The sequence below is a fragment of the Channa argus genome, chromosome 14 (assembly GCF_033026475.1).
Source record: "Channa argus isolate prfri chromosome 14, Channa argus male v1.0, whole genome shotgun sequence".
NCBI lineage: Eukaryota > Metazoa > Chordata > Actinopteri > Anabantiformes > Channidae > Channa > Channa argus.
Window position 1 is genome coordinate 22,658,240 of NC_090210.1, and position 24,626 is coordinate 22,682,865.

The following is a 24,626-nucleotide window of genomic DNA, read 5'->3' on the forward strand; positions in this document are numbered from 1 at the left end:
CCAACTGGCTCAGTTTCAGCCATAGACCACCTGGGTGCTCGCCTGAGGAGCTACCGGCTGGAGGGTGGCTAAAGAGGAGGCGGAAATACTTAGTAACTGCTCCTCCTGATCTGCTGTGATCCGTTGTTAGAAAGAGCAGAGCAGCAACCAGCTGAGAGCAGACTAGGACTGTGGAAGCACTTTGCTGCTGGGGGCCGCCTCTCCAAGACGCCGCTGTTTATTTGATGCCCCCCGTGCTTCATTTGCTCACATCGAGAGCGATGTGACACCTGACAAGAGCCAGAGATCGTCGACCACCTCCTTCTCAAAAGGCCTGTTTGCCAAAACTCTCGTGGCTTACGGCCATACCACCCTGAACACGCCCGATCTCGGAAGCTAAGCAGGGTCGGGCCTGGTTAGTACTTGGATGGGAGACCGCCTGGGAATACCAGGTGCTGTAAGCTTTTTCCTCATCAACAATCCAAAACCTCAAAATATGCACTTTGTTATCATCACAGGTGAAGCATCCAACCCTCACAATGTGACAAAGGGACTTTTCTTTTTGACAAATGACTGAAACAAAGAATCCCTTCTCCAATTTGCTTCAGACCAATTTTCCCACAATCCACTCACAGGCTCCTCAGCTAACAGTCTGCGCCTGTAAAAGTAAGGCCTGATCCAGGACACGAGAACTTGGTGGGGCCGGTGACTTTTTCCTTTCTCTGCTAAAATCCTCCGGCACAATAACGTTGTCAAACCGCTAAACTCAGCCCGTCTTCCCACGCACTCTAGTAAGTCCTGCCTTTGTTTTAGACTCCATTTCCCATAAGTCAGTATTAAGTACTAGTATGTGTGTCCTCCCTCATAGACTGGAGATCAGCGCCACCTAGTGAGTCGGAGCGCAACCACATCACCATCCTGCTTTGCCAAAAACATTCTTTAATAAACTTGGTTAAAACTGAGAAGTTGTGTCAAGCACCTTATTGCGTCCAACCCTAAAAACTAACCCGTTACAATCTGACACTAAAATGTCCTTATATCTGCTAACAACTTATTATGTGTTACATTTCTACCAATGAATAAATGTTTTTGTGCTTAGAAACGCTGAGATCCTGCAGGAGGCTGTTCTAAACGCTTAACACCAGCCTTGTCATAAACTGTGTGGCCACCAGGAGGCGAAAGAGCTGCACTGAAACCTGATCACTGTGGGGAAACACAGTGTGGTGTTAAATGTTTTCACCGTGTTTGTCTGCAGAAGTGTCCTCATTCCCTGAAATGGTTTTCAAACCACCAACTGCTTTTACACGTAGCAAAGTTTAAAAAATAATAAGCCAAAGTAATAAATAACTAATGGTTAATCCGAGGGGGCCACAAATGCCCTGCAGGGATGTTGTGACATCTCTGGACTCCCTCCAGTTTGCTTATCCCCCTCAGCTGGGAGTGGAGGATGCCCTCATCCACTTACTACCCCGGATCTACACCAACCTGGACAAGCCTGGGGGTCTGTCAAGATCATGTTTTATGTTTTTTGACTTTTGGCGGTGGAAGCAATGTTCCCGCTAATCTGCCCGCGTGCGCAATTGCGCACTGCTGACACTGTCTCCGCGCACCGAAAAACATCCAACCTGATTTGAAAATAAAAAACACAACAATTTATTCTGTTATTTCGCAGTGATTCAGTGAGTGACTGTCCGCTTCAGCCAATGATGCGATTCACGTACGTATTTCCTCAGTAACAACGTCACTGACAGGCTGTGACAGCGTCCTTATGAGCCGCACCGGTGTTTTAGCAAAGCGGTGTGAAGACACGCTAATGATGCTAAGTGCTGCTTATGTTGACCCTTAATAATAATGGCAAAACGAACGGGAATTTATTTACAATTTTCATATGTGGATATTGATCATTAAATACTGTCACAAGTTTAATGCAACCGCAAGGGGGCACAAGCCAGTGTCTTCTTGTGCCAGTCCCAAGTCTGGATAAATGCAGAGGGTTGTGGCAGGAAGGGCATCCGACGTAAAACACATGCCAAATCAAACATGCGAATCGTGACAAAGACTTCCATACCGGATCGGTCGGGGCCCGGGTTAACAACGACCGCCACCGGTGCTGTTGACCTACAGGGTACCGGTGGAAATTGGACTACTGTTGGTCGAAGACGAAGAAGAAGAGGAGGAAGGTGTGTTCGTAGGCAGAGAGAGAAGAGGAAAGCTAAGAATGTAGGACTGACAGTAGGGACTTTGAATGTTGGTACTATGACAGGGAAGGCTAGGGAGTTGATCGACATGATGCAGAGAAGGAAGGTGGACATACTGTGTGTCCAGGAGACCAGGTGGAAAGGTAGCAAGGCTAGAAGCTTAGGAGCAGGGTTTAAGTTGTTTTACCATGGGTCAGATAGGAAGAGAAATGGAGTAGGAGTTATATTGAAAGAGGATTTTGTGAGGAATGTTCTAGAGGTGAAAAGAGTATCAGACAGGTTGATGAGTCTGAAGCTGGAAGTTGAAGGGGTGATGTTCAATGTTGTGAGTGGTTATGCCCCACAGGTAGGATGTGAGTTAGAAGAGAAGGAGAAATTCTGGAGTGAGTTAGATGAAGTGATGCAGAGCATCCCCAGAGGTGAGAGAGTTGTCATTGGTGCAGATTTCAATGGGCATGTAGGTGAAGGGAACAGAGGTGATGAGACTGTTATGGGCAGGTTTGGTGTTCAGGACAGGAACGCAGAAGGTCAGATGGTGGTTGACTTTGCAAAGAGGATGGAAATGGCTGTAGTAAACACTTTCTTTCAGAAGAGGCAGGAACATAGGGTGACGTACAAGAGCGGAGGGAGAAGCACTCAGGTAGACTACATCTTGTGTAGACGTTGTAATCTGAAAGAGATCAGTGACTGTAAAGCATTGGTAGGGGAGAGTGTAGCCAGACAACACAGGATGGTGGTGTGTAAAATGATGCTGGTGGTGAGGAAGATAAGGAGGACTAAGGCAGAGCAGAGGACAAAGTGGTGGAAGTTGAAAAAGGAAGAATGTCGTTTAGTTTTCAGGGAGGAGCTGAGACAGACTCTGGGTGGTTTGGAGGTGCTTCCAGATGACTGGACTACTACAGCTAATTTGATCAGGGAGACAGGTAGGAGGGTACTCGGTGTGTCATCTGGAAAGAGGAAAGCGGACAAGGAGACTTGGTGGTGGAACGAGGAAGTTCAGGAGTGTATACAGAGAAAGAGGTTAGCTAAGAAGAAGTGGGACACTGAGAGGACTGAAGAGAGTAGACAGGAGTACAGGGAGATACAGCGTAAGGTGACGATAGAGGTGGCAAAGGCCAAACAAAGAGCATATGAGGACTTGTATGCTAGGTTGGACACTAAAGAGGGAGAGGTGGATTTGTACAGGTTGGCCAGACAAATAGATAGAGATGGAAAGGATGTGCAGCAGGTTAGGGTGATTAAAGATAAGGATGGAAATGTATTGACAGGTGCCAGGAGTGTGATGGGAAGATGGAAGGAGTACTTTGAAGAGTTGATGAACGAGGAAAATGAAAGGGAACGAAGAGTAGAAGAGGTGACTGGTGTGGAGCAGGAAGTAGCAAAGATTAGTAAGAGTGAAGTGAGGAGGACATTGAAGAGGATGAAGAGCGGAAAGGCAGTTGGTCCTGATGACAAACCTGTGGAGGTATGGAAGTGTCTAGGAGAGGTGGCAGTAGAATTTTTGACTAGTTTGTTTAACAAGATCTTGGAGAGTGAGAGGATGCCAGAGGACTGGAGGAAAAGTGTACTGGTACCAATTTTTAAGAACAAGGGAGATGTGCAGAGCTGTGGCAACTACAGAGGAATAAAGCTGATGAGTCACACAATGAAGTTGTGGGAAAGAGTAGTGGAAGCTCGGCTAAGGGCAGAGGTGAGTATTTGTGAGCAGCAATATGGTTTCATGCCTAGAAAGAGTACAACAGATGCAGTATTTGCTTTGAGGACGCTGATGGAGAAGTACAGAGAGGGTCATAGGGAGTTGCATTGTGTCTTCGTAGATTTAGAAAAAGCGTATGACAGGGTGCCGAGAGAGGAGCTGTGGTATTGTATGAGGACGTCTGGAGTGGCAGAGAAGTATGTTAGAGTGGTGCAGGACATGTATGAGAGCTGTAAGACAGTGGTGAGGTGTGCTGTAGGTGTGACAGAGGAGTTCAAGGTGGAGGTGGGTCTGCATCAAGGATCAGCTTTGAGCCCCTTCTTGTTTGCTCTGGTGATGGACAGACTGACAGATGAGGTTAGACAAGAATCTCCCTGGACTATGATGTTTGCAGATGACATTGTTATTTGTAGTGAGAGCAGGGAGCAGGTGGAGGAAAATCTAGAGAAGTGGAGGTCTGCTCTGGAAAACAGAGGAATGAAGCTTAGCCGCAGCAAGACAGAATACATGTGTGTAAATGAGAGGGACCCAGGTGGAACGGTGAGGTTACAGGGAGCAGAGGTGAAGAAGGTGCAGGACTTTAAGTACTTAGGGTCAACGGTTCAGAGCAACGGTGAGTGTGGAAAAGAGGTGAAGAGGCGAGTGCAGGCAGGTTGGAACGGGTGGAGAAAAGTGTCAGGTGTGTTGTGTGATAAAAGAGTATCAGCGAGAATGAAAGGAAAGGTGTTCAAGACGGTGGTGAGACCAGCAATGTTGTTCGGCTTAGAGACAGTGGCACTGAAGAAAAGACAGGAGGCAGAGCTGGAGGTAGCAGAGCTTAAGATGTTGAGGTTCTCTTTGGGAGTGACGAGGATGGACAGGATCAGGAATGAGTACATCAGAGGGACAGCTCATGTAAGATGTTTTGGAGATAAAGTCAGAGAGGCCAGATTGAGGTGGTTTGGACATGTTCAGAGGAGAAACTGTGAATATATCGGTAGAAGGATGCTGAGGTTGGAGCTGCCAGGCAGGAGGTCTAGAGGAAGACCAAAGAGGAGATTTATGGATGTAGTGAGGGAGGACATGAAGTTAGTTGGTGTGAGTGAAGAGGATGCAGAGGATAGAGTTAGATGGAGGCACATGATTCGCTGTGGCGACCCCTGAAAGGGAGCAGCCGAAAGGAAAAGAAGAAGAAGAAGAAGAAATACTGTCACAAGTTTATGATTCGTAGAAATTTCAGAGTACAAATAACTGGGTGTCCACCTGGACAATAAACTGGAGCGGTCAGTTAATGAAGCATCAATCTAAAGGAAAACACAGAGAAGCTGTATTTTCTAGGAGAGTAATGTCCTTCAACATCTGCAGCACCTTGCTCTGGATGTTCTGAGTCTGTGGTAGCCAGCTCCATCTTCTATGCTGTGGTTTGGAGAATGTTGTCCAAACTCCTCTCAGTCCTGGACAATCCCTCCCACCCAGTCCACTGTGTGCTGGCTGCACAGAGCAGCACTTTCAGCCAGAGAATGATCACAGAACAACACAGGAGACATAAACTGTTCAACTCGTCCCCCTCTTGTAAACAGGAGGGGACTGAAAGGTCAAAATGGACAATTATTTATTATATCACGTTTGACAGTTTGTTGAACGAATCTGAACTAAAATTGCAAATTCAACAAGATCAAATCCAGTAGGTTTAAACATACATAGTTTTCTTTGTCAAGTACTTTTGTTTTTATTACTTTAACTTGAGTAAAGAAGTTGCAGTGATATCTGTATTGGAGTATTTGCTTTTTACACGAGTAATTCATTTTGTGTACTTCTACCCCATCTGCCATTTTCATCTCAGCAACACTGCAGCTTTTACTAAATACAGTTTTTTGACAACACAGAAAACAAGTTACAGTGAAAGTTTGATGAACGAATCAAGTGGCAGTAAAATTCTGACTGGATGCTGCTGGTACATAAATGTGGATTCAGAGGAAGAAAACAAGCTCAGGGGGAAAAGAGAGAAGAATTGTGCAGAGTAAAACTGACTTTTACTGAAGTATTTTTATCAGCACTGGTTACCTACAGGGTGCAGCAATGACAAACAAAACTTTCTTTCCTTTCTCCATCTTCTGCTTCTCAGCTCTTCATGCTGAGACTGTGTTGCAGTGAAGCTGAAACTGAGAAGTTTGAACAAAGCCATTTAACATTAACATCAAGATGTGAAACACAGGTGGGGAGGGAGGACGAGTAAAAGCAAAGGAACAGTAAAAATAGAATCAAGAATGTCTGCACTTTATTTACCACTTCACTTCCAACAGGTTTACAGAACTAAACATAATGTGTTTACTGTATATCTTCACTTGTCAGACTAAAAACATAGAAACTAGAAACTAGTTTGGACAAACTTACTAAACTCCATCCCTGGTTAGTGGGATGAACGGACCCTCAGATTTCAGGTTTCAGTTGCTAATATGTTCACATAAATTTTCAGGATATAAAGGAACTGTTAGATTTAGAGCAAATCATTAAAACTCATCTCACAGACATCAATTATGTTAAAGAAATTTCATTACCACCATAATTACACTTTTTAAGTACATATTTTATTTGTATGTCAATTTAAAAACTACAATACATGTAAATGTAAAGACCAACAAAATACAGTTTGATCCATACAAGTCTCCAACAAACATTAATGCATCAAGAAGTTGCCAGTTTAGAGAAACTAAAAGTAGATGCAGTGATATTGACTCCCAGTCACCACAGGTGTGACCCAGGGTTCTGTCCTGAGTCCCTTGTTTTTATCATTTACATACTATAAATATCAAATTCACTTTTACTGTTACAACAGTTTTGCAATTTCTCTTGACCCTTCCTCTCTCTCTCCCTCCCCTCAGGTTAAGAGTCTGGATGTCATCCTCGATAGCACACTCTCCTTTCCTTCCCACATGAATAACAACACAGTCGGCCTACTTCCACCTTTGCAGCATCAACCGCCTCTGTCTCTCCCTCACACCTCTTACCGCTGCCATACTGGTTCACAGTCTGTCGCTTCCGGACTTGTCCACTGCAACTCCCTTCTATTTGGTCCCCTCTGATTTTAACCAACTGAAAGTAAAATGGTCTTTGTCTAATTTAGTTTGCAGAACTTAACTGTGTCTCCATCCTCAAAACCAGCATAAAGTCCAGCATGTAGAGGCTGAGTGAATGTGGTCTGGACTCTGTGGAGGAGAGTCATTGTTTCAGAGACACTGTAGAAGGACAGAATACCTGCTCTGTGATCCAGGTACACTCCTATTCTGGAGGACTGAGGACCTGAGACTGGAGTTTCAATATTGTTGAACCAAAAAGTAAAATTGTTTTGGTAACAACTTAGTGCCCAAGATTTGTCATTTAATCCAAAATCACATTTATCACCGCTCCCATCTCTGCTGATGTTCTTGTATGTGACTGCTACATTAACTCCTGTCCCTCTCCACTCCACCTCCCAGTAACTACGTCCAGTCAGACTCTCTCTGCTCAGGACCTGAAACCAATGAATGAATCTGTCTGGGTGATGAGAGTAAGATTGTTTTTGACTCATTACTGTTACTTTTCTGTTTCCCTCAGATAATAACAGATATTCATTTGCTGTGTTTGGATCCAGTGTGATTTCACGTGAATATTTTAAGAATCCAGCTCTGGTCTTTGGTTCTGGTTGTGGATCTAACAGTAAAACATCCACTTGAGTCACTAATGATGAGATGTTTGTCCATGTCTCTCTCAGAATGTCCTGTAGTTGATCTCTGAGCTCTGACACAGCTGCTGTCACATCCTCAAAGTATCTCAGAGGACGGATGTTGATGCTGGATGTATGTGTAGATTCACTGAGTTGTGACAGTGAGGGGTAGTTGTGTAGAAACTGGTTGTGATCCTCTGTGTGTGAGAGCTGCTCCAGCTCAGCATCTTTCCTCTTCAGCTCAGTGATCTCCTGCTCCAGCTTCTCCTGAAGCTCTTTGACTTGACTCACTTCAGTTTCCTGCTGGGATCTGATCTGCTGCTTCACCTCAGAGCTTCTTTTCTCAATGAGACGGATCAGCTCAGTGAAGATCTTCTCACTGTCCTCCACTGTTTTCTCAGCAGAGCGATTGAGAGCCTCCACCTCCTGTTGAAGCACCTTCACATCTTTGTCTCTGTCCTGGATTCTCTGCTGGATTTGTTGTCGACTCCCTTTGAGTTCTCTCTGCCTCTCAGTCCTTTCTGCTTCAGCTGAGACTGTGTCGTGGCCTTTATGTTCATCCACAGAGCAGAGATAACAGATAAACTGCTGATCAGTACAGCAGAACATTTTCATCACCTCATCATGATGAGAGCAGATGTTCTCCTGGAGGTTCTTGGAGGGCTCCACCAGCTTGTGCTTTTTAAAAGCAGGAGATTCATAATGAGGTTGCAGGTGTTTCTCACAGTAAGAGACCAAACAAACAAGACAGGACTTAACAGCTTTCAGTTTTCTCCCAGTACAATAATCACAGACCACATCTTCAGGTCCAGCATAGCAGTGATCAGCAGTAGCAGCTTGGAGTCCAGTCTTCTTCAGCTGCTCCACTAAACCTGCTAACATGGTGTTTTTCAACAAGACAGGTCTCGGTGTGAAGGTCTGTCTACACTGAGGACAGCTGTAGAGTCTCTTCTCATCCTCTTTATCCCAATGGGTTTTAATACAGTTCAGACAGTAACTGTGTCCACAGTGAATAGTCACTGGAACCTTCAGTAGATCCAGACAGATCGAACAAGAAAAGGTTTTTCGGTTCAGCTGAACTCCTTTCTGCGCCATTTCACCTTCAGTGATAAAGACTGTGTCAGTTTCACTTTCTTTGAACTGAGAGTTTGAACACTGATCTAAACATGTGTTTCTGCAGAGAATGGATCCTGTCAGTTCCTGCACTTCCTGGTTACACCCATCTTCAAAGTGTAGATCTAAACAGGAGGGAATAAGAAAATAAAGTGCAGCTCAGTGTGTGTGAGAGCAGAAAAGGAGGAGTTGCACTGTTCATCCATCAAGTCATTAAAGCATTCGAGCAATTTTAAAATAACATGTTTTAATACAAAGATGTTCCTGAAAGATATTTTCACATCAGTTAATTTTAAAAGTCAATTCACACAAAAGCTTCCTGTAGTTCATTGTTGTGTGAGTCTTTTGATATTTAAGTTTTTTCAGCTCATACTTATGGATCAGTTGGTGGCCTCCTATTTTCCACATCCACACATCCTGTCCTTGTTATTTTTGTCCTAAATCTTAACTTATTTAATTTAGTGAGACACCAGTACAAATGTTCATGGTTCTGCAAGTCAGTCACCTGAGCTCAGTCCAGTAGAGTTTGTTGCTGAAGAACTGAATGAAGAAAGCAAAACAAACGTTAACATTAAGCAGGAAATTAAGCTGATTGCTGTATTACAATTGCTGTAATATGTTTTTGAATGTGACTTTTGTTTCAGAATTCTGGCTTTTTTCTCATAATTTACTTTGTTCTTACAGAATTATGATATTAAAAAGAAACTGAAGCTTTGAATCAATATGAAGCAAATGTGTTGAACATTCTTTGGGGTTTTGAAGCATTTGACAGTTAAAATGACGACATCTGCTGGAAATCTGCATGTTGTCTTCTTAGAGTATAACTGTTGCAGTACCTCGTGTACTTAGTTCATATAGTCAGTGAACAACAGTGAGACTCTCACTCAATTGAGAGAACTGGTTCAGTTTTTTTTTCAGAATAGTTTCAAAATAATCAATGACAAAATCTGATGATTTCTACTGATGCAGAAAAAGAGAAACAGCATTTTTAAAAGCATTCTCATTACAGCAGAAATTTTATTAGACATTTATATCACAGAGTAGATAAAATTTTCACCTAGAGAAAAAAAACATATCATGAGCAGTGAAGTCATCTACCGCTGCAGAAGTCACAAGTAAAAACCTACACAAACTCAAAGTATTATTAGAACATTAAATTAGATGTTAAAATACCACCATGATTGACACGTGATGTGTGGTGTCTCTGGATTAAACATCAGTAAAAACCTTCCAAAAAACTAACTAGAATATACAATTTAACCCACTGGTACCCACCAGTTCTCACCAGTTTTCAGCAGTTTACACCAGAGATTCATGTAAAGATTAACATTATTTCGGTGCATATGATACAAACCCCCTGGAAAATCATTTTTGCTGTAATAAATCCAAATTCCCCCTTTTGACACATGGTTTAACCTGTGCGCCAAATTTTCTCTGTGTTTAGGAAAACTTTTTTTCCCCGTTTCTTTCTCAGAGAAAATTGTTGCACAGCAGTGAGTGTTGATAAAACGTCTGTGTCTGTTCAACATGTTCTTCTATGAGCCACAAATTCAGCATCTTGAGCTGAATAATATGATAAACATCACATTATGTAACAACAGCAAAATCTTATTGGTTCTCGCCAGTGGTGGGCTTGTGTAAAGCAGAACCATCTGGATAAAGTAACATTGTAACTGGGTTAAGAAGATTGTGAAGAACATACAAACGTCTCTTTTGTTGTGTTTTCTTTAACCAGCATGAAACATGTTTTTGCAAAAGTGTTTTGAATTATGCAAAATCCCACTTTTCTCAGTAGAAAACAGTGAATCTGAATCATCTGCCTCTGCTTGTGGTTTTAGTAAGTTACATTTTGTATTTAAATGTATGTAGCAGAAGCAGGTGCTTAGATGCACTGAGGTACTGTTTTATAATATTTTAAGTGGTTCTGCCATAACTTTTATTAGTTAACGAGTTGAGGAGTCTTATCACCTGGTATATAAAAATCTAAAATGTATGTTTATCTCCTCACACATATTGTAACAGTGCTTTGCTTGTTTGCAGGCAGAGCACTGACTGCAGTTTATTTTAGTATAGTTGTACATTGTGGTTTTAATTTGTCAGGTTGTTTTTGGATTTGGTTGAGTTTGAACTCTTCTTTTGTTTCTGGTACTGCGCCAGGTTGCTGCCTCCACCTATGGTTGTGGTTGGTATATTGGGAGTTGGCTCACTGTTATACTGCATGTTTAGTGTTTGTGTGGTTTGTTGTGTGGTTACTTCACATTTAGGATACTCCCAGCCCCCTGCCAGGGGGTGGTTGGTCTTTTTCTTTTCCTTTTTAGTTTTAGGATTTTAATATTGTTTTGTTTTTATTAAATAGCCATTATAGCAGTTAACCCACACTGACGGTTGTGGCCTCTTTATTGAAGCCCCTGTGCTTCATTTATCAATTTAATCTTGACTGGGTATCTCAGGATACTCACACAACAGGTTACATTAAGGCTCACTGTGACGTCAGGGTGTTTTATCATGTGACCTACTCTATAATAAGGACAGCTTCACGCAATCTTAGTGGATTCACACAGGAAAGAATCAGTAGCTCATCCGATCCTAAACTTTTGTCAGGATCCCCAACTTCACTTCCTCTTTATGACTTTTATTTTGCAGCCACTTCCTCTTTCCTGGTCCCGTAGCATTGTTTCCGCTTTACTAATCACCGGTAATCAGTTTCACCTGCTCTCATCACTTTGCTTATTACGTCCTCAGTTCCCTCAGCAAACTGTCAGGTTGTCTGCTAATCACTGTGACTTTCCAGCCTCCATGACGTTCATCATTGCGATCCACGGCGAAGAGAATGTTTTCCATGTCCATGTTTGACTCACCCCATCGGAGACATACAAGCACCCGGTGCACGCTCTCCCGCCGAAGGATGGCCCTCGCACCTCTGATTCTACTTTGGGCCCAACCGTCTCGCAAAATGCAGCTGTGCTGATGGTCATTGTGATTTTCTTTCTGCGTCTCTGGACGGACCTTAAAATGGTGTCTTGACACTCTTGCCCAGGTTTTCCTCCACTTTCCTCTTTGGCAGTGAGCGGAGCACCAACTTCTATTACACACCTGACAGTGAAAGGTGTGTTAAAGGAGGACAGTGGCGAATTGTGGTTGACAGCTGCACTTCTGGGAGCAAATATCTGCCTCCATGTTCTTGCCACTTCAAACGATGTGTAGACTTTGTTACAGGAGTAAAACTCTTAGGATTTACATCGGTCAAACGTTGGGAGGGAACATTTTGCTGCCTTTACCGAACAAACCCATAATGAAAGATAATGTGAACATGACGTGAGAGGAAGTTTCTGCCAGAGGTTCTTCACACAGCTCCCCCGTCCACTCCTTGCTTTTAAACAGTCTGTCTACAGTGAAGCAGCAGCAGCAGCAGCGCCCTCTACTGTCTGTAAGAGAAAACTGGGGGGAAAAAGAAAAGCTTACAGCACCTGGTATTCCCAGGCGGTCTCCCATCCAAGTACTAACCAGGCCCGACCCTGCTTAGCTTCCGAGATCGGACGAGATCGGGCGTGTTCAGGGTGGTATGGCCGTAAGCCACAGCTCCCCGCACAAACACACATTTTATACAAGCACATCATCATCAGCATCCCATCCAACTGGCTCAGTTTCAGCCATAGACCACCTGGGTGCTCGCCTGAGGAGCTACCGGCTGGAGGGTGGCTAAAGAGGAGGCGGAAATACTTAGTAACTGCTCCTCCTGATCTGCTGTGATCCGTTGTTAGAAAGAGCAGAGCAGCAACCAGCTGAGAGCAGACTAGGACTGTGGAAGCACTTTGCTGCTGGGGGCCGCCTCTCCAAGACGCCGCTGTTTATTTGATGCCCCCCGTGCTTCATTTGCTCACATCGAGAGCGATGTGACACCTGACAAGAGCCAGAGATCGTCGAACACCTCCTTCTCAAAAGGCCTGTTTGCCAAAACTCTCGTGGCTTACGGCCATACCACCCTGAACACGCCCGATCTCGGAAGCTAAGCAGGGTCGGGCCTGGTTAGTACTTGGATGGGAGACCGCCTGGGAATACCAGGTGCTGTAAGCTTTTTCCTCATCAACAATCCAAAACCTCAAAATATGCACTTTGTTATCATCACAGGTGAAGCATCCAACCCTCACAATGTGACAAAGGGACTTTTCTTTTTGACAAATGACTGAAACAAAGAATCCCTTCTCCAATTTGCTTCAGACCAATTTTGATCTGATCCAGGACACGAGAACTTGGTGGTGCCGGTGACTTTTTCCTTTCTCTGCTAAAATCCTCCGGCACAATAACGTTGTCAAACCGCTAAACTCAGCTCGTCTCCCCACGCACTCTAGTAAGTCCTGCCTTTGTTTTAGACTCCATTTCATGTGTGTGTCCTCCCTCATAGACTGGAGATCAGCGCCACCTAGCGAGTCTGAGGGCAACCACATCACCATCCTGCTTTGCCAACAACATTCTTTAATAAACTTGGTTAAAACTGAGAAGTTGTGTCAAGCACCTTATTGCGTCCAACCCTAAAAACTAACCCGTTACAATTTGACACTAAAATGTCCTTATATCTGCTAACAACTTAATATGTGTTACATTTCTACCAATGAATAAATGTTTTTGTGCTTAGAAACGCTGAGATCCTGCAGGAGGCTGTTCTAAACGCTTAACACCAGCCTTGTCATAAACTGTGTGGCCACCAGGAGGCGAAAGAGCTGCACTGAAACCTGATCACTGTGGGGAAACACAGTGTGGTGTTAAATGTTTTCACTTTTTGTCTGCAGAAGTGTCCGCATTCCCTGAAAAGGTTTTTAAACCACCAACTGCTTTTACATGTAGGAAAGGTAAAAAAAATAAGCCAAAGTAATAACTAGGTTATGGTAAATCTGTGGGAACAGACGCAGCCTGTTGCAGTTTCTCTCCTTCTTGGGGGATTTGTTTTAATTTATTCTTTTTTGTATTTTTTAGTTTTATTGAGTATCTAGTTTGTCGTGAAAAGATGGTCTGAGGGGGCCACAAATGCCCTGCAGGGATGTTGTGACATCTCTGGACCCCCTCCAGTTTGCTTATCCCCCTCAGCTGGGAGTGGAGGACGCCCTCATCCACTTACTACCCCGGATCTACACCAACCTGGACAAGCCTGGGGGTCTGTCAAGATCATGTTTTATGTTTTTTGACTTTTGGCGGTGGAAGCAATGTTCCCGCTAATCTGCGCGTGTGCGCAATTGCGCGCTGCTGACACTGTCTCCGCGCACAGAAAAACATCCAACCTGATTTGAAAATAAAAAACACAACAATTTATTCTGTTATTTCGCAGTGATTCAGTGAGAGAGTGTCCGCTTCAGCCAATGATGCGATTCACGTACGTATTTCCTCAGTAACAACGTCACTGACCGGCTGTGACAGCGTCCTTAGGAGCCGCACCGGTGTTTTAGCAAAGCGGAGAGAAGACACGCTAATGATGTTAAGTGCTGCTTATGTTGACCCTTAATAATAATGGCAAAACGAACGGGAAGTTATTTACATTTTCATATATAGATATTGATCATTAAATACTGTCACAAGTTTATGATTCGTAGAAATTTCAGAGTACAAATACCTGGGTGTCCACCTGGACAATAAACTGGACCGGTCAGTTAATGAAGCATCAATCTAAAGAAAAACACAGAGCAGCTGTATTTTCTAGGAGACTAATGTCCTTCAACATCTGCAGCACCTTGCTCTGGATGTTCTGAGTCTGTGGTAGCCAGCTCCATCTTCTATGCTGTGGTTTGGAGAATGTTGTCCAAACTCCTCTCAGTCCTGGACAATCCCTCCCACCCAGTCCACTGTGTGCTGGCTGCACAGAGCAGCACTTTCAGCCAGAGACTGATCACAGAACAACACAGGAGACATAAACTGTTCAACTCGTCCCCCTCTTGTAAACAGGAGGGGACTGAAAGGTCAAAATGGACAATTATTTATTATTTTATTTTAAGGTCAATTATTATCTATCATATTTTGTTTTTAGTTGCATTTCAGTAGATTGTTCATTTGTCCATGTGGTTTTTCTCCTTGGTTTGGTTGAGGTGCTTTTCCTTTGTTTTTTACTTTTCCTGCAGAGAGCAGCTGTAACAAGACAACACAATTTCCATATGGGTTTAATAAAGTTATTTGAATAATGAATTTTGAAAAAAAAATAAGAATCCTGAGTTTAGAGTTAGAATTCTGAGGAAAAATTTAAAATTCAAATAAATTGTCATCCTTCATATGTTTCTCATAATTATCACCTTTGACAGTTTGTTGAATGAATCTGAACTAAAATTGCACATTCAACAGGATCAAATCCAGTAGGTTTAAACATACATAGTTTTCTTTGTCAAGCTCAGCATCTTTCCTCTTCAGCTCATTGATCTCCTGCTCCAGCTTCTCCTGAAGCTCTTTGACTCGACTCACTTCAGTTTCCTGCTGGGATCTGATCTTCTGCTTCACCTCAGACCTTCTTTTCTCAATGAGACGGATCAGCTCAGTGAAGATCTTCTCACTGTCCTCCAATGTTTTCTCAGCAGAGCGATTGAGAGCCTCCACCTCCTGTTGAAGCACCTTCAAATCTTTCTCTCTGTCCTGGATTCTCTGCTGGATTTGTTGTCGACTCCCCTCGAGTTCTCTCTGCCTCTCAGTCCTTTCTGCTGCAGCTGAGACTGTGTCGTGGCCTTTATGTTCATCCACAGAGCAGAGATAACAGATACACTGCTGATCAGTACGGCAGAACATCTTCATCACCTCATCATGACGAGGGCAGATGTTCTCCTGCAGGTTCTTGGAGGGCTCCACCAGCTTGTGTTTTTTTAACTGTGCTACATCATAATGAGGCTGCAGGTGTTTCTCACAGTAAGAGACCAGACACATCAAAAAGGACTTAACAGCTTTCAGTTTTGTCCCAGTACAGAAATCACAGGCCACATCTTCAGGTCCAGCATAGCAGTGATCAGCAGGAGCAACTGGAACCGTGTCCACAGTAACTGTGTCCACAGGGAATAGTCACTGGATCCTTCAGTTCCTCTAAACAGATCGAACAGGAGAATTTTTCTTGATCCAGTTGATTTCCTTGCTTTGCCATTTTCCCCCGACTGCGATTGTTGAATAGTTTCACTTTTGTCCGAAGAACAACAAGCTCTGTGCCCTGAAGGAAAACTGATCTTTGCTCTTGTTCCAATGATGCAGTCAATAGGTTTTACCAGCTCAGGCATGTACCTCCATGTTGTTTACACACATCCTTACACTGACAGATCTGTGAAGGAGGAAGGAACAAAAATAAATCTGTTAATAGGGAGGAGCTCACTGTGTTTGAAAGCAGCAGCAATAGGGATGAATTTTCAGACTTTATAGAACAAAAATTTCAGACTGAAAACTGGTTCAGTTATATTTTCAGAATAGTTTCAAAAAATCAATGACAAAATCTGATAATTTCTACTCATGCAGTAGAAGAGAAACATTACAATAGAAATTTTATTACACATTTATATCACAGAGTAGATAAAATTTTTACCTAGAGAAAAAACATATCATGAGCAGTGAAGTCATCTGCCGCTGCAGAAGTCACAGAAAAAAACCTACACAAACCCAAACTATTATCAGAACAATAAATTAGGTGTTAAAATACCACCATGATTGACAGGTGATGTGTGGTGTCTCTGGTTTAAACATCAGTGTAAACCTTCCAAAAAACTAACTAGAATATACAATTTAACACATTAGATTTTTACATCACTTGTTCCATCAATTGATTTTACTGAACTCAGTAGTGGATCCAAGAACCTAAAAGACAAAGTCCAGCATGTAAAGGCTGAGTGAATGTGGTCTGGACTCTGTGGAGGAGAGTCTGGTTTCAGAGACAGTGTAGAAGGACAGAATACCTGCTCTGTGATCCAGCTACACTCCTACACTCCTGTTCCTGCTGCTCTGCTTATTGAACCACCAGGTCCCATTGGCCCTATTTAAAAAACCTTAATAATAAACAGTAATAGAAACAATAGTAGAATTATCACCTGACAGTTTCAACCTAAGAACTGATAAATTATAACCTCGTGAACGTAGACTTCATGGCAGAACTACTGTATTGGACTGTATTAAACTGCACATGGTCATAATGTTGAGCTTTATCAGTGTAAGATGCTACACGGATGTAATGAGCATCTTTACCATTTGGTGGTACTTTGGTTCCATTATGCATTTACTATTTTTTACAGCTAATTATTAGCAGTAAGATTTTCCATTAGTTCATAAAGATTGGGCCAAAAGAAAGAGACTCTTCAGATTTACATCAAGGCAGGTGGTGTAGAGAGAGAGTTTATCACTCATATCAGTATGTCCCAGGTTCAACCTGAGTGTAATTTGATCAGGAGTTCTTTAGTTTCTGCTTGGAGAAGTGTGAGGATAATTTACTGCTATAAATGTAGAAGTTTTGTGTCCATGTGTATTTACATGTCCCAGGAGTGTCACACTTTGATGTGTATTTAATGTTTTGCGGACCCAGAAAGAGAGACGGAACCAGGCGGTTAGGAAGGCGTGAATGTTTATTTAGGGGAAGGTATAGTGGATTGGGTCGGGGGAAAAGGGGAGCGCTGCCAGGAGGCGATGTCCGGAGAACGGAGAGGCTGGTCCGAGGAGCTTGATGCCTTGTGCGGGGGGGGGCGATTGGGGGGCGAGTCACAGGTGGAGGTTGAATGGTGACCGCGGGAGAAGGAGCCGTGGAGACGAGGAGCCAAGGGGATCGCTGAACACAGCAGGGCGGCCGGAGGATCTGAGGGCAGGGAGACAAAGAGCAGGTTAGCTGTTTCTAACTAACGGGTTTTTACCAGGAGCCTAATGTACACGAGTACCAAGGAGGTTACTACGACGATTTGGCAACTTGTGGCGTGGAGGAGACCGGTATATGAACTGCTGTCATTAGGTTGAGTGATTGCTTGCAGGTGTGGCCGCCGCTGCAGTCCAGGTGCTCTGGGAGAAAGAAAACAAACAGGGAGAGAGAGAGAGAGAGAGCAGGAGGGAAGGGGAGGATAGAAGGGCGGATGCTGTGACAGTACACCCCCCTCAAGGGTCGCCTCTGGGCGACCGGCCAGCTTGTCAGGGTGAGCCTTGTGGAAGCACCTGACAAGCTTAGGATCCAAGATCCAAGCCTGGGGAACCCAGGAGCGTTCCTCCGGACCGTAACCTTCCCAGTCCACCAAATATTGGAGACCCCGGCCCCGGCGGCGAACGTCCAAGATGCGACGCACAGTGTAGGCGGGGTGATTGTCGATGAGCCGGGTGGGAGGTGGGGGGTCGGTCGGCGGGCACAAAGGACTGGAAGAGACTGGTTTTAACTGAGAGACGTGGAACACGGGATGCACTCTCATATTTCTGGGGAGTGTGAGTTGTACAGCGGATGGGTTAATTATTCTTACAACAGGGAAGGGGCCAATATATCGGGGGGCTAATTTTCGAGATTTGATATGCAGAGGAATATTTTGAGTGGACAGATAGACAGTCTGACCTGGTGTATAGGTGGGGGCCGGGGTTCTCCGACGGTCGGCGAGGCGCTTGTTCCTTTGTGTCGTCCAGAGGAGTGCTGCCCGGGCCTCTCTCCATAGCCTACGGCAACGGCGGATGTGTGCGTTGACAGAAGGAACTGCGATCTCCGTCTCCTGATTTGGGAACATTGGCGGTTGGTACCCTAAAGAGCACATGAAGGGCGAGAGACATGTGGCAGAGGAAGTGAGAGAGTTATGAGCATATTCAATCCATGGAATGAATGAACTCCAGGTGGCGGGGTTAGATGAGGTGACGCATCTGAGGGCGGTTTCAAGACTCTGGTTTTCACATTCAGTCTGGCCATTGGATTGGGGGTGGAACCCGGAAGACAAACTGACGGTTGCCCCCAGAGCGTTACAGAATGCCTTCCAAACCTGGGAGACAAACTGTGGGCCACGGTCCGAAACAATATCGTGAGGGATTCCATGGAGACGGAGAACATGCTGGGTGAGAAGCTCAGCTGTTTCAGTGGCTATAGGTAATTTTGGCAGGGGGACAAAGTGGACAGCTTTGGAGAAGCGGTCGATGATGGTGAGGATAGTGGTATTTCCATGAGATGGTGGAAGTCCTGTGACGAAGTCCAGGGCAATGTGTGACCATGTGTGACTGGATATAGGAAGGGGTTGAAGGAGGCCATCTGGTGGTTTCTTGGGGGTTTTTCCCCGGGCACAGATGGCGCAGGCCGCCACAAACTCCCAGGTGTCCTTAACCAGAGACGGCCACCAGAAGTGTCTCCGGAGGAGGTGTATGGAAAGGTCTGCCCCGGGGTGACAGGAGAACTTGGAGCAGTGGGCCCACTGGAGGACCTGGGAACGAACCCGAGAAGGAACGAAAAGGAGACCAGGAGGTCCGGTGCCGGGATCGGGCTCCTGTTGCTGGGCCATGCGCACAGTTTATTCGATTTCCCAGGTGAGGGCCCCCAGTACACATGATGGGTGGAGAATGTGTTCGGGATCATGGGGGGATGTCTCAGGGGCGTGGATGCGGGACAAAGCGTCGGGTTTGATGTCCTTAGACCCGGGGCGGTAGGTGAGGGAAAAATTGAAGCGCTCAAAGAAAAGGGACCATCGGGCTTGCCGGGAATTGAGTCGCTTGGCGGTCCTGAGATGAGCGAGGTTTTTATGGTCAGTCCAAATGATAAATGGTTGTGGCGCCCCCTCTAGCCAAAGGCGCCACTCCTCCAGTGCCAGCTTAATTGCCAGGAGCTCACGATCACCCACAGAATAGTTCCTCTCGGCAGGGGACAACTGGCGCGAGAAGAAGGCGCAGGGCCGCAGCTTCTGGTCGCCCTCACTGCGCTGGGAAAGGACGGCACCCACGCCAACCTCTGAGGCATCCACCTCAACTACAAACTGGCGAGAGGTGTCGGGCTGAGACAGGATGGTGGGAGAGGTGAACTGCTCCTTAAGTTGGGTGAACGCTCCCTCGGCTTTCTCTGTCCAGCGGAATGGGGCAATAGGAGATGTTAGTTTTGTCTCCTTTCAGCACCATTCCCTGTTTGCCACTCTCCTCCCGTGGACACTTCCCCCACACCGGACATGTCCCTCATTCCCCCAGCCTATCATGACCTCGCCCCAGTCTTCAATAAGGAGCAAGCCCTGTCACTCCCTCCCCACCGCCCATTTGACTGTGCTATTGATCTCCAGCCTGGGGCACCGTTACCCACCGGTCGTTTCTAACTAACGGGTTTTTACCAGGAGCCTAATGTACACGAGTACCAAGGAGGTTACTGCGACGATTTGGCAACTTGTGGCGTGGAGGAGACCGGTATATGAACTGCTGTCATTAGGATGAGTGATTGCTTGCAGGTGTGGCCGCCGCTGCAGTCCAGGTGCTCTGGGAGAAAGAAAACAAACAGGGAGAGAGAGAGAGCAGGAGGGAAGGGGAGGATAGAAGGGTGGATGCTGTGACAAGGAGAGTTTTTGTTCATGTTGAGAAGGTTAAATGTTAGAGATAAATTTTTCTCTGCAGCTTTGTGTGAGCTATATTTAAAAAAGGCAGTAAAATAAGAGTAAGAGTGTTTTTTTTTCATCTACATAATATTTTATGCACATTCAGCAAGTTCAAATGTTCCACTGTCTCTACTGGAGTTTGTAGTGTTACAGGATGAAAACTGCCTCAGTTATCGTCTCATACAACTTTCATATTTTCTCCACCAACTTTGAACAAGATCCTGGAAATAATTGATCGATTCTTGGAGAAATAATAGTTTATTATAGTAGTTTATTATGTAAAGCTTTACTTTGTTCAGACATTAAAGCAGTTTGTTAATAACTTATGTTCAGTGATTTCATGCAGATTCACTTCATAAACACACCCAGTTTGTTCAACTATGTCAAAATAATCAAAGATCTACTTCGGGGTCGCCACAGCGGATCATTGTCCGCATGTTGATTTGGCACAATTTTTACGCTGGATGCCCTTCCTGACGCAACCCTCCCCAATTTCTACTGGGCTTGGACTGGCACTGCATCGCTGGGGAGGGCAAATGGGCTGTGAGGGGTTCAGTGTCTTGCCCAGGGACACTTCGACATATAGCCAGCGCGGGGGATCGAACCACTCACCCTGTGGTCCGTAAGCAACTGCCTTTACCAACTGAGCTATAGCCGCCCCCAATTATGATTATACAATAATTTCTTGAAAATAAAGATGCTATTTTTGCACAATGTCTTGATTGAAATGCTTTTTACAACTGTCATTCTATCCTTTAAAACAACAGCAACTTTTGATCCATGTGACTAAACAGATCTAAATGTCAGTTTTAAACCACATGTGTCTAAATCGTTTGTCAATGAGCTGAAGTTTCCATCTGCTGTGTTTCATACACATTTTTGTAGCAGAGTCGTCTTAAACCCACATCAATGCTCTTGGTCTGTTTGACCTGTGAACAGAGGATGTTTAAGCAAAATATGAACATTACACAAGGATTAAACAAAACTCATCATGAGCAGTGATATCCTCAGTGGCTCCACAGAAACAGGAAATAAACGAAAAACTAAGAAACTAAAAGAACAAATATACTAAATGAAAAACTTGTGATGTTTGATTGGCTGATCTCTGTGGTGTCTCTCTCATTTCAACAAACTGTCTTTTAATGACGAAGACTTGATGGAAGTTTACACAACTCAGCAGTGGATCCACAGTCAAAAAGGAAAAGTCCAGCATGTAGAGGCTGAGTGAATGTGGTCTGGACTCTGTGGAGGAGAGTCATGGTTTCAGAGACACTGTAGAAGGACAGAATACCTGCTCTGTGATCCAGGTACACTCCTATTCTGGAGGACTGAGGACCTGAGACTGGAATTTTAATTTTGTTGAACCAAAATTCAAATTTTTTTTGGAAACACGTTAGTGCCCAAGATTTGTCATTGTTACCAAAATCACATCCTTCACCGTTCACACTTCTGCTGATGTTCTTGTATGTGACTGCTACATCAACTGCTGTCCCTCTCCACTCCACCTCCCAGTAACAACGTCCAGTCAGACTCTCTCTGCTCAGGACCTGACAGAAAAATGTGAATCTGTCTTTGTGACTAGAATAAGATTGTTTTTGACTCACTACTGTTACTTTTCTGTTTCCCTGAGATAATAACAGATAATCATTTGCTGTGTTTGGATCCAGTGTGATTTCACATGAATATTTTAAGAATCCAGCTCTGGTCTCTGGTTCTGCCTTTGGATCTAACAGTAAAACATCCACTTGAGTCACTAATGATGAGATGTTTGTCCATGTCTGTCTCAGAATGTCCTGTATTTGATCTCTGAGCTCTGACACAGCTGCTGTCACATCCTCAAAGTATCTCAGAGGACGGATGTTGATGCTGGATGTATGTGTAGATTCACTGAGTTGTGACAGTGAGGGGTAGTTGTGTAGAAACTGGTTGTGATCCTCTGTGTGTGAGAGCTGCTCCATCTCAGCATCTTTCCTCTTCAGCTCAGTGATCTCCTGCTCCAGCTTCTCCTGAAGCTCTTTGACTCGACTCACTTCAGTTTCCTGCTGGGATCTGATCTGCTGCTTCACCTCAGAGCTTCTTTTCTCCATGAGACGGATCAGCTCAGTGAAGATCTTCTCACTGTCCTCCGCTGTTTTCTCAGCAGAGCGATTGAGAGCCTCCACCTCCTGTTGAAGCACCTTCACATCTTTGTCTCTGTCCTGGATTCTCTGCTGGATTTGTTGTCGACTCCCCTCGAGCTCTCTCTGCCTCTCAGTCCTTTCTGCTGCAGCTGAGACTGTGTCGTGGCCTTTATGTTCATCCACAGAGCAGAGATAACAGATACACTGCTGATCAGTACGGCAGAACATCTTCATCACCTCATCGTGACGAGAGCAGATGTTCTCCTGGAGGTTCTTGGAGGGCTCCACCAGCTTGTGCTTTTTAAAAGCAGGAGATTCATAATGAGGCTGCAGGTGTTTCTCACAGTAAGATGCCAAACAAACAAGACAGGACTTAACAGTTTTCAGTTTTCTCCCAGTACAGACATCACAGGCCACATCTTTAGGTCCAGCATAGCAGTGATCAGCAGGAGCAGCTTGGAGTCCAGTCTTCTTCAGCTCCTCCACTAAACCTGCTAAGATGGCGTTTTTCACGAGGACAGGTCTCAGTGTGAAGGTCTGTCTACACTGAGGACAGCTGTAGAGTTTCTTCTGATCCTCTTCATCCCAGAAACCTTTAATACAGTTCAGACAGTAACTGTGTCCACAGGGAATAGTCACTGGATCATTCAGTAGATCCTGACAGATCGAACAAGAAAATGCTTCCTCGTCCAGCTGAACTCCTTTCTGCGCCATTTTACCTTCAGTGATAATGACTGTTTCAGTTTCTCTTTCTTAGAACTGAGAGTTTTAGCTCTGATCTAAACAACATGTGTTTCTGCAGAGAATGGATCCTGTCAGTTCCTGCACTTCCTGGTTACACCCATCTTGAAACTGTAGATCTAAAGGGGAGGGAACAAAGAAATAAAGTGCAGCTCAGTGTGTGTGAGAGCAGAAAAGGAGGAGTTGCACTGTTCATCCATCAAGTCATTAAAGCATTCGAGCAATTTTAAAATAACATGTTTCAATACAAAGATGTTAGTGAAAGATATTTTCACATCAGTTAATTTTAAAAGTCAATTCACACAAAAGCTTTCTGTAGTTCATTGTTGTGTGAGTCTTTTGATATTTAAGTTTTTTCAGCTCATACTTATGGATCAGTTGGTGGCCTCCTATTTTCCACAGGTCGCAAACAGCACAATTTTTCTTCAATCCTGTTCTTGTTATTTTTTTCCTAAATCTTAAATTATTTAATTTAGCAGCTAAACATTGAAGATTGCAGCTCTGTTCATTTTGTTTAACAAGAACAGCAACAATTGTGTGCAGCATAGTGCACGGTGAGAACTTCCTGAACCTTCTCAGCTGATTTCACCATTGTATGGCATGATAAGAGTTTACTTTACCTATGAGGAGGTAGAAAGTCTTTTAGGGGATTTAGGCAGCCCCCCAGTTCCAGGCAATGCAGGAGGAAACTGAATTTAGCTTATTGCTGTACAGGTGCCGTGGCAAAAATGACAATATCTGGTCTTAGCCAAACCAACTTTATTTATAAAGCAGTTTAAAAACGGCAAAAACTGAGCAACGTGCTTAACAATTTAAAATGGTAAAGCCAAAATAAATACATATAAAGTAATAAAGGATAAAAAGAATAGAAATGCAATAAAGTAGTACAGTCACCTACTCATACTGGGTCCAAAGCCAGGGACAAAAAGTGAGTTTTCAGCTTCGATTTAAAACTACACAGTGAGGAGGCCTGTCTAACTTGCAAAGGCAGTGCATACCACAAATTGGGGCCTGCAACAGCAAATGCTCTGTCTCCCCTGAGCTTCCGCCGAGTTCTCGGCACGTCCAGGAGCAGCTGGTCAGAAGACCTGAGTTACCTGGAGGGGGAGTGCACATATAGCAACTCAGAGAGATAGGGCGGATCAAAACCATTTAAGGACTTAAACAAATAAAATAATTTTAAAATGAACTCTAAGATGGACAGGCAGCGATGCGAAAACCGGGGTGATGTGCTCTCTTCCATGTTCCAGTTAACAAACGTGCAGCTGCATTTTCTACCAGCTGAAGACGGGACAGGGACAAGTGAGAGACACCAAAATACAGAGAATTACAGTAATCCAGCCGAGTTGTGACAAAATCATGAATCACTGTCTCAAAGTGCGTTTTTGACAAATATGGTTTAACTTTTGCCAATTGTCTTACATGAAAGAAGCTGGATTTCACCACTGCACTAACCTGCCCGTCCATGCTAAAACCACTGTCCCTGTTAACACCCTAATTAGTGACAGTAGGTTTAACAAATTGTGTCAAAGGGCCCAGGTCTTCAAGAGGGGGCTCACTTCTCGTGCTTGGACCAAAGACAATAACCTC

General features: G+C 44.3%; 2 protein-coding genes, 1 non-coding gene and 2 pseudogenes across 3 annotated transcripts; 2 read left to right on the forward strand and 3 right to left on the reverse strand.

Moving 5' to 3' along the window:
* The first annotated feature begins 334 nt into the window (after positions 1-334).
* LOC137099090 (5S ribosomal RNA) lies at positions 335-443 on the forward strand (annotated as a pseudogene).
* Positions 444-6,113: 5,670 nt separating this feature from the next.
* Positions 6,114-14,461, reverse strand: LOC137140574 (tripartite motif-containing protein 16-like). The gene is made up of 2 exons (XM_067528876.1): positions 14,271-14,461; positions 6,114-12,106 (listed from the first exon to the last, which is right to left on the reverse strand). Exon 2 carries the CDS (start codon positions 8,648-8,650, stop codon positions 6,968-6,970), a length of 1,683 nt encoding a protein of 560 aa, XP_067384977.1. The 5' UTR covers positions 8,651-12,106; positions 14,271-14,461; the 3' UTR covers positions 6,114-6,967.
* On the reverse strand, positions 12,124-12,242 carry LOC137099110 (5S ribosomal RNA). Its single transcript, XR_010910729.1, has one exon. It is a non-coding gene; the product is annotated as a 5S ribosomal RNA (ribosomal RNA).
* LOC137099091 (5S ribosomal RNA) lies at positions 12,634-12,742 on the forward strand (annotated as a pseudogene).
* A 5,965-nt stretch (positions 14,462-20,426) lies between the features above and the next one.
* LOC137140573 (tripartite motif-containing protein 16-like) lies at positions 20,427-23,340 on the reverse strand. The gene has a single exon (XM_067528875.1). The coding sequence runs from the start codon at positions 23,007-23,009 to the stop codon at positions 21,315-21,317; it is 1,695 nt and encodes a 564-aa protein (XP_067384976.1). The 5' UTR covers positions 23,010-23,340; the 3' UTR covers positions 20,427-21,314.
* Between the last annotated feature and the right edge of the window lie 1,286 nt (positions 23,341-24,626).